This window comes from Rhincodon typus, chromosome 45 (assembly GCF_021869965.1).
Source record: "Rhincodon typus isolate 14 chromosome 45, sRhiTyp1.1, whole genome shotgun sequence".
NCBI lineage: Eukaryota > Metazoa > Chordata > Chondrichthyes > Orectolobiformes > Rhincodontidae > Rhincodon > Rhincodon typus.
The window spans coordinates 2,078,488-2,089,051 of NC_063376.1; the positions used below are offsets into that span (position 1 = coordinate 2,078,488).

General features: G+C 42.6%; 1 protein-coding gene across 1 annotated transcript in view; it reads right to left on the reverse strand.

Annotated features, from left to right (window-relative positions):
• Positions 1-8,013, reverse strand: part of hsd20b2 (hydroxysteroid (20-beta) dehydrogenase 2) — a 30,529-nt gene extending 22,516 nt beyond the window's left edge. The window contains exons 1-3 of the mRNA XM_048620254.1: positions 7,766-8,013; positions 2,216-2,262; positions 437-512 (exon numbers count right to left, since the gene is read on the reverse strand). Coding sequence (XP_048476211.1) covers positions 437-512; positions 2,216-2,262; positions 7,766-7,949 — 307 coding nt within the window. The 5' untranslated portion in view covers positions 7,950-8,013. The remainder of the gene's footprint in view (positions 1-436; positions 513-2,215; positions 2,263-7,765) is intronic.
• Positions 8,014-10,564: the final 2,551 nt, after the last annotated feature.

Consider the following 10,564-nt stretch of genomic DNA (forward strand, 5'->3'; position numbering starts at 1 on the left):
TGCACCTTGTTGTCTCGGATTCTCCAGCATCTGCAGTTCCTACTATCTCTGACTCTTATGGACCCAATGCTTTGCCTGAAAAGGCCAATCTTTAAGAGTGCAGGCAATTTAATGGGGAGGGGGGCCATCATATCTGAGCATATCAGCACCAGATGTTTTTACCACTAGTGCCCATTGGATGGTAAACAGCAAGGGGAAGTTGGCTGATTTTTAAGCCCTTTGTAACCCACCAGCACTGGGAGCAAATGCAAACACAAATAGCCATTCATTAGTCACGATCATCAGAAATAATGCAGAAAAACCATAGCACTATGTGACTCAGCACCTCTGCCTCTATAGGCCTATTCAGTGGGATTACTTTTGCCTTGCTATTAAGTGGAACAAACACATAACGTTAAACTGCCACCTAATGGGCGAAAACACTGATGTTTCTTACCAATTTCATCTGCTGTGGCTCTCAGCTTCTCCAACGACCGACTGATCAGCATCACATTGAGTCCTCTTCTTGCCAACTGGAAGTCAGGGAAAGAACTAGTTAATCCTCTGCCCTACTGATTGAGCAAGGTCACATATGCCAAGCAGACCATCAATTGCACCAGGAGCATAAACGACTGAGAGGAGATTCTGCCATGATCATAATACAGCGTACAATGAAAACAAATAGTTCTCCAGTAGCTCAACAGCTGATTCCACTTCCCTTGTGTGTAACCGATACAACCTCTGAAACATACCCCAAATACTATCTTAGCTGTTCTGAACATTTTTGGAGAGGTAAAGAAACACAGCCAGGCTTTCCACTTCTGAACACAGTCCTGATTCCTCTCCAGAGTGATGACTTGATAGCTGAATCACCTGCTGATACCCTCAAGCTGGGCTATCATGAAAAACTGCCATTTGATAAGTACTGAAGGAAGGCCATCAGCAATGGGCCTGTACTCTAACAGGACTCTGCTCTTTCAGGAGAGTCGGAAAGAAAATTTTGGAAATGCTACAGCATTTTTCATTAACATAATGCTTCAAATGTAATAAACATTCCAAAGCACTTCTTGGGAATGTTGAGACAAGGCGGCATTGTGGCTCAGTGGTTAGCACTGCTGCCTCACAGCACCAGGGACCCGGGTTTGATTCCACCCTCGGGCGACTATCTATGTGGAATTTGCACATTCTCCCCATGTCTGCGTAGGTTTCCTCCGGGTGCTCCGGTTCCCTCCCACAGTCCAAAAATGTGCAGACTAGGTGGATTGGCCATGCTAAGTTGCCCGTAGTGTTCAGGGATGAGTAGGTTAGGTGGATTACAGCAGGAATGGGTCTGGGTGGGATGCTGTGAGGGCTGGTGTGGACTTGTTGAGCTGAAGGGCCTGTTTCCACACTGTAGGGATTCTATGATAATTTAAAAGCAATTTGATTATTAGGAGAGGAGACCAAAAAGTCGGTTGGAGGCAAGGTTTAAGGAATGACTCAAAGAGAGAAACTTAGAAGGGTACTCAAGATCTTGGGCCTAGACAGCTGAAGACACAGCTGCGAATGGTCAAATGGAGGGAAAAACAGAAGACATAAGAGGCAAGTTTGAAGAACACAAATATCAAAGAGTTGTAGGGCAAGAAATTAGGAATAGTGAGGAGAATTGGTCATGGAAGGATTTGAGAACAAAGTTGAGAATGAGTAGGCCAGTGATCAGAGGTAATGGGTGAAAAGAATTTGATTCAAATTAGGATTTGGCTGGAGTTATGGATAACCATGAGTTCACAAAATGTATCAGATTGGCAGAAGGCTGCGAGAGGGTTATGTGTGTATATATATATATACACATACACACACACATATCACTGAACAAGCCTCTATCACGACCAATTAAAAAACAGAATGTAAAATAGCAGGGAATTGGAATTAACTGGAACAAATTGTCAGAAAAGAATACCAACAGAATAAAGATAAATTTTAATTGCACATATTCATTTTAGGTTGTGCCTGCTGATTTTTTAAAAAATTTGAATAAAAATATAAGTTTTTTTTCTCTTCAACAATACATATTATCTTTACATTTTTAGGCATTTGTAATATTATTAACACCCTTTATTTCAATTTAATGCTGACATTTCACTGCTACAGCATGTTAAAGGGTGTCTGCATGCAATGAGCTGAAAGGTATCCTTCTGTGCTATACCATTCTTTGAATATAGAAAGGATTTCAGAGTAAAGTGGAGATCTGTATTACCTCATGAGCGTAAGCTTTTCCAATCCCAGCAGTTGCACCTGTCACAACTGGAAAAATTAAGTGATTAAAGATCCATCTTATTGATGCATAATGACTGAGAGAGACATCGCCAAAGCTTCTTGTATTGCATTAGTCAGCACAAATGCAAGAATGCTAAAGTTCAAACAATAATTTATATTACAGGAGTAAAAAGGTGCTGATTGGTTGGCAAATTGACTGATTGGTCAAGGCACTGTTTTGGAGAAAACACAAGAAATTATAAGCTTGAGCAATCTGGTACATGGATTTCAGTGCCATTGTGATATCAGGTACATAGACCATGCATTGCAATGATTAGCTTATTGAACCAAATAACATGTTCCTTTGGTTGTTGTAATAGGCACAGTACAGACTACATCAAATCAACTAGCCCAACACTGTCATTTTTAAACCTTGACTGTTTATCCTAGTTACTCTATACCATGTTAAAAATCGTAACAGAAAGACACACCTCAGGAGACTCCAAGCTGAAGGATAGATGCTGTTTAACAATCATAGAATCCCTACATCGTGGAGGCCAGGCGCCAACTCTGACACCTCCTCCTGCCACCCCCTTGATTATGGCCCTATCCCAACCCCCAAACCATCGTCTCTCAGACCATTCATACTCATCACCTCAGGTAACCTCCCACTCATAGCCTCCAACCTCATCGTTCCCCAACCCTGCAATGCCCATTTCCCAAAATCCACAAACCTGACTGCCCCAGCTGACCCATTGTTTCTGCCTGCTCCTGCCCCACTGAACTCATCTCCACTTACCTTGACTCTGGATTTCCGCTCCCCCCAACCCCACCCCCCGGTCCAGGAACTCCCCACTTACGTCCAGGACATCACCCATGCCCTCCACCTCCTCCAAGACTTCTAATTCCCTGGTCCCCAAAACCTCATCTTTACTATGGACATCTAATCCCTGTACACTTGTATCCCCAACACAGATGGCCTAAAAGCCCTCTGCTTCTTCCTCTCCCACAGGCCCAACCAGTACCCTTCCACCATCACCCTCATCTGCTTAACAGAACTTGTCCTTATCCTGAACAACAACTTTAACTCCTCCCACTTCCTCCATACTAAGGAGGTGGCTATGGGCACCTGTATGTGTCCCAGTTATGCCTGCCTCTTCATAGGATACGTGGAACAGTCCGTTTTTCGCTGTTACACTGGCGCCATCCCTCACCTCTTCCGCCGCTATATTGATGACTGAATTGCGGCATGAGGAGGTTGAAGAGTTCAACTTTACTAACACCTTTCTCCCCAACCTCAAAATTACCTGGACCATCTCTGATACCTCCCTCCCCTTGCTGAACCTCTCCATGTCCTTCTCTGGTAATCACCTCAACACCAACATCTATTTCAAATCCACCAACTCCCATAGCTACCTGGACTACACCTCCTCTCACTCACCCTCCTGCAAGAATGCAATCCCTTACTCCTAATTCCTCCACCTCTGCTGCATCTGATCCCAAGATGAAGCATTCCACTCCCGGACATCCCAGATGTTCTCCTATTTCAAGGACCGCAAATTCCCGCCTCCGGTGATCAAAAATGCCCTCAACTGCATCTCTTGCATTTCCCGCACTTCTTCCTTCAAACCCCCTACCCCCAACAAAAATAAAAGCCAGAATCATCCTGGTCCTCACATACCACCCACCCAACCTCCGCATCCAGCATATCATCCTTTGCCACTTCTGCTACCTACAATCCGACCCCACGATGAAAGAGAGATTTGCCTCCCCACCCTAATCTGCCTTTCGTGGGGACCACTCACTCTGCGACTCCCCGTCTGCTCCACATTCCCCACTAACCCCACCACACCAGGCACCTTTCCCTAGCAGGAAGTGCTACATGTGCCCCTACACCTCCCTCCTCACCTCCATCCAAGGCCTAAAGCAAACGTTTCATATCCAACAAGAGTTCACCTGTACATCCTCCAACCTGGTCTACTGTATCCGTTGCTCCCGATGTGGCCTCCTCTACATCGGTGAGGCCAAGCGCAGACTCGGGGATCATTTTGTGGAGCATCTGTGCTCTGTATGTGATAATCAACAACACCTTCTAGTCACCAACCATTTTACTACACCTCCACTCCCCTTTTGATATGTCCATGCTGGCCTCCTCGACATGCAAGCTGGAGGAGCAACACCTCATATTCCGCCTCAGGAGCCTACAGCCCAATGGCCTTAACATGGAATTCACGTGTTTTAAAATCTCCTCACCCCTGACTTCATCCCATATCCCCCTCTTCCTTGACCTGACACAACCTGTTCATCTTCTTCCCTACCTAACCGCCCCACCCTTCCCACCGACCAAATCCCCACTATTCCCTACCTGCATCCTCCTATCACCACCCCACCTACCTTTCCCCAACCTCACCTGTCCTCCCTCTCCCCTCCTAGACCTGACACAACCTGTCCATCTTCTCTCCCATCTATCCACCCCACCCATTCCACTGACCAATCCCTACCTGCATCCACCTATCACCACACCACCTACCTTTCCCCAGCCCCATCCCTCCTCCCTCTACTTATTTTCCAGTTCCCTTCCCCCTCCCCAGTTCTGAAGAAGAGTCCCGACCTGAAATGTCAACTTTCCTGCTCCTCTGATGCTGCATGACCTGCTGTGTTCCTCCAGCTCCACACTGTGTTGTCTCTGACTCCAGCTTCTGCAGTTCTTACTATCTCCAATGGATTTTAATTTACCATCTCGTCCAAGAAAAGGTGACAAATCTAACAGTGCATTTTCAGTGGTGGAATAGGGAATGGCAGCCTATTTGTTGACCCATAAATGATAAAACCCAACAGCATTTTTTTTTTCCTTTTTTGGTCACTTGTGCACAATTGTAGTGTCTGAATATGGGAGGAAGTTGAGAGAAAGAGCCAGAGGAGCTGCATTCCACATGCATCTCACTCTTCGCAACAGAGACCTTATCCCAAAGGCAGTTTAACAAAAGAAACAGTGTTGGTGGTTCCCATGTCAATATTTCTGCTTTAGGCCCGCTGAAGAGCTCCAGCAAGGCTCAATGCAAGCTGGAGGGACAACACCTCAACTTCTGCCTAGGTACTTTACAGCCTTCAGGACTCAACATTGAACATGAACATCCTCTTCCATGTATGTTAACTACTCTGACACTCCTAGGTCCTGTTTTGTATGGGTTGCTCCCAGCACAACCAATCCCTTTTCAACCATTTACACTTCTCATTAGCATTCCACACAGTACATTTTTCTCTCTCTCTGCTTATCATCAGCAATCTCCTTGCCTAAAAAAAAAGGAACTGTGGATGCTGGAAATCTGAAACACAAAATAAAATTGCTGGAGAAACTCAACAGAAGAAGGGTCATTGCACCTGTAATGTTAACTCTGCTTTCTCTCCACAGACCTGCTGAGTTTCTCCAGCAATTTCAGTTTCTGTTTTAGCATAAATACCACTTTTAGCCAGTTATCTTCATTGCTAACGAAGGGTCACTGGACTCGAAACATTATCTGTTTTTCTCTATACAGATGCTGCCACACCACCTGCGTTTCTCCAGCACTATTTTTTGTTAAGAATGTAAATTTTTTTTTGTACTAGACAAATCTGAAGTTCTGTCTCATCGCAAGTTCTCAAAATCCTTTTATTACAAAAATATACTTCATTCATAAAAAAATCTTTATCTGCATACACAGTTACTAAAGCAGTTCTGTGCAATCTTTGTACATGAAGAACAAAAACTGGAATTTGGCATTGCCTACAGTTGCAAAAACATTTCTTGCTTATGCAGGACGCTATTCACGTACACTTGCAGCACCAAAGGAAATTAATTAATGGAAAAACATAGTTTTGAAACATCTATGGGGGCCTCTCTGTGAATAGTCACGTAGCAACTGTTGCTGGGATTAGTTTTCCATTTTACAAACCCAAGTACACAATAAGAAAGAAATCCCAGAAGCTGCAAATCTCTACTTCGAGTAGAAGTTCCTGGGAACCTGATAACATTTCCAAATATCCATATTTCTGACTATCTTATAACGCCTGAAAAGCTAAATCATGGCCAATTTCGAATGATTTTGGTTCCATCTTGATTTCAAATTAGTAGGAAGATCTTCCATAAGCCTATAGTTTCAATAGTTCAATTTCATCAACAGGAAACCCAGTGGACCATGAGAAGTCATTGCATTCTTTCCTTTGATTTTACCCTTTGGAGGTCAGGGGTGTCTTTCCATTTTTCCCTCTTTCCTAAAAGCCTCTGCAGAGACTATTAACTTTATATTTTGAGAGTCTGCCTGTGTTTAGGATTGGATGGGCGGGGGACATTAAGAGTTTTAATTCTGGATTATAGTGTAAATGTTGATTAATATTTGCCAATTTTTCAAGAACAGGTTGGTCTTATAACAGATTATTTTGACTTCATTTAAAGTAGCCAGGTGAAAGTCTCTTTTACGCTGGACAATAATATCAGAGAAGCATTTGGCCATTCTGGTGATTCAATCATAAAATTAATAATGATGGTGTAGTGGATGTAATTACCAGCATATTTCTCCTGTCAGTCATAACTAGATGCACATCATTGTTTTTAGCATTTAAAAGTATTTTTAACCAATATTTAATTTCCTTTGTCTCTGATTTTAAGACTGGAAGAATGCCAAGTTTGGAATTATTGATTTTAAAATCGCATATGAAGCAATAGGGGTTTGGGCATTTACACAGCTGTTCACATGACTGTGAGCTAGAATTGTGCAACTTTGATAACAGCAACCTCTCTATAGTGACCTTCAGAACTTTCTTTCATTTTCAGAGGCATGGTTTTTGTACTTACGATATGTGGTACAGCACAGTTCCACAATCAGGCACGAAAGAAGGACCAAATATACTGTTGAGGATTATGTTGGCCATGACACTTAGGAAAACTCCCTTGCTTTTCCTCAAATACCGGCATGCAACCTTCAACGTTCATACAAAAGGGGAGATAGTCTCAATTTAACAGTCTCATCTGAGTGATGGACTCTTGGAGCATCGCTTTAGATTTTATAATCAAATCTTTATAGTAAGTGGAATTTGAAACCATACCTTTCTAACTCAGAAGTAAGAGACACTTATGGCTGACTACACCGGAAATTCCAAATACCTGCATTGAGATCAATTTACAGACATTTCAAAGGAAGCCTGAGGTAATAAGTACGTTTGAACATGCAAAACAATGCACAGACAGCACCTACTTAAAGATTATGTTATTTTTATTCTGCAGTGGTGTCCCAAATAAGTTACAGTAACCAGAGCTCAGGAAACAAATTAATCTCAAACATTTTGAGAATCATTCAGAAACTCTTCCTTGGTCGTATACATGTGCGTAATGTGAAGGTCACGAGGGTGGGCAGTAACTACACATTCCCCCTGACAATTTGCACACACAAATGTCCATGCACAGGACACAGCAATGTGAAGGGACTGTTGCCACAAGTCCAGAACCAAAAAAGTATCAAGCAACAGCAAAATGACATGCAAGAAAATTCGAGCAAAAAACAAACCACGACCTTACCAGCCCATTCCCCATAGAATGTCAGGTTTGTCCTCCAAAATTTTGCCAAAATGTAAATCCTGATACCAACTAGGAGCTCCCAGCCATACTTAATAAAGTAATACAGACAAGTTAGTGTGCCAATTAATGCCAGAATACTATTCATCAGATCATCTGTAAAAAACATGGTCAGCATAAGCTCCATGAAGCTCAAAGTCTAAAGTCTTCTCTGACGGCTTTCTTTCGGCTTCTATACTAGGTGGACTGAGCCCTGCCCCTTTCATATGATCTAATTGGGCATCTCAAAACTGATTGACAGGCCAGTCCTGCATTCAATACCTTGCTCAACTACATTATTAGATTGCAGCTCTGAGCCAACAGCAGTTCAATTTGAATTGCAGTTTCTCTGCACTTTACACACAAATATCTCATCTAACACTTACTGTCCTTCCCCATACTGGAACTTACATCTATTTGAGCCAAAAGCTTTTGAACGTACTTCAAAACAGTCTGTGTTTTGTGAGCCTCATCACTGATGTTTTTATAATTGTTATGACTATACTAACCCAAAAAAAACAAAATTTTTCCAAAGATTGTAAATTAAACTCAGCCACAAATCAGATGCAATGCCACGTATGAGTTGCTAATCAGAGCTATAACTGATTATTTACATACAACAAGTATTAAGGTAGCTGTGCTTCAATGAGTAGCATTCATTGTTTTCGTTAATTCACTTCAGAAACTTGAGCACAAAATCTGGACTGACATCCCAGTGCTGAATAAGGAAATGCAAGGCTTTCTTCCTAAAAGCTTCCCACAGCTAATGGTGTTCATATAACTTGTGTATAGCCAAGAAGTTCCTTGTTGGTTGTTTATTAATGAGGCATTCATTCTGGATGATAGTCATGGGTCACATTGCAGAAAAGAATCAACATTATCAGGAGACAACAACACAATCTGAGCTGAAAACAAACTTCCAGCCCAGGTTTATTGCAAAATTTAGATAGAATGCAAATCTTGATGCCAATTTGGAGCTCCTTTTGATTTTATTTCTTTTACTATTGTCACATGTACAGAGATACAGTAAAAAGTATTGCTTTGTGGGATGCCCAGACAAATCATACCTTACATTAGTACATCAGGGTAAAAGAATAAAATGCATAATACAGCTGCAGAGAAAGATTAACTCTAATACATGAGGTCCATTCATAAGTTTGGTAACAGTGGAGAAGAAGCTTTTGGTATATATTTTCAAACTTTTGTATCTTCTGCCCGATGGAAGAGGGTGGAAGACAGTATAACCGGGCTGGGAGGGGTCTTTGATTATGATGGCCACTTTCCCAAGGCAGCAAGAAATGTAGATGGAGTCAATGAAAAGAAGGCTGGTTTTTATGATGGACTGGACTGTGTTCATGATTCTCTGCAGTTTCTTGTGGTCTTGGGCAGAGCAGTTACCATACCAAGCTGTGATGCATCCTAATAGGATGGTTTCTATGGTGCATCTATAAAAATTGGCAAGAGTCATTATGGACATGCCGAATTTCCTTAGCCTTCCGAGGAAGTAGGGGTGTTGGTGTGCTTTCTTTACTGTAGCACAATATGGATAGACCAGGATAGATTGTCAATGATATTTACTCCTCAGAACTTGAAGGTCTAGACCACCTCCACCTCAGGACTGTTGATACAGACAGGGGCATGGCCCCCACTCTGCTTCCTGAAGTCAATGGCCAACTCCTTCATTTTGCTGACTTTGAGAGAGAGTTTGTTGTCTTTACACCATACCACTAAGCTGACTACCTCTTTCCTGCACTCTGTCTTGTCATTGTTTGAGATCTGACCCATCCACCTAATTTGTAATTGGAGTTAGACCTGAATTTGGCCACACAGTCATGAGTGTGTAATGAGTATAATAAAGGGCTCAGTACGCAGTCTTGCCGGCACTGCTGTTGAGGATTATTGTGGTGGAGGTGTTGTCGTCTATTCTTACTGATTGCAGTCTGTGGGTCAGGAAGTCGAAAACCCCATTGCAGACAGGGGAGCAGAGCCCTAGGTTTCTGAGTTTTTTTTTCTTTATTTATTCATTCATGGGATAAGGGCATCACTGGCTAGGCAGCATTTATTGTCCATCCCTAATTGCCCAAAGGGCAGTTAAGAGTCAACCACATTGCTGTGGAGTCACATGCAGGCCAGACCAGGTAAGGATGGCAGTTTCCTTCCCTAAAGCACATTAGTGAACCAGATGGATTTTTCCGACAATTGACAATTGATTCACAGTCATCATTAGACTGTTAATTCCAGATATTTATTTCTATAACCAGGAATTCAAATTCCACCATCTGCCATGGTGGGATTCGAACCCGGTCCCCAGAACATTAGCTGGGTCTCTGGATTAACAGTCCAGAGATAATACCGGTAGGCCATTACCTCCCCTGAGTTTGGTACTTAATAAAGTAATAGAGGCAAGTCACTGTGACAATCAAACCAGCACACCACTCTGCAAAGTCTGCAAAAAACAGCATTATTACAACAGTGCCTGCAAGATTCAATGTCTCAAGTCTTTTGTGATATCCTTTATGGGTTTTTTGTACTGGGTGAAGTCAACCATGCCCCTGTTACTTGAACTAATAGGACACTAATTGGGTGGCACGGTGGCACAGTGGTTAGCACTGCTGCCTCACAGCACCAGGGACTCAGGTTCAATTCCACCCTTGGGTGACTGTCTATGTGGAGTTTGCACATTCTCCCCACACCTGCCCGTATCATACCCTGTATATCCCATTCCAGGTCATTAATTGATATCAGAACAGCAATGGAATTAAT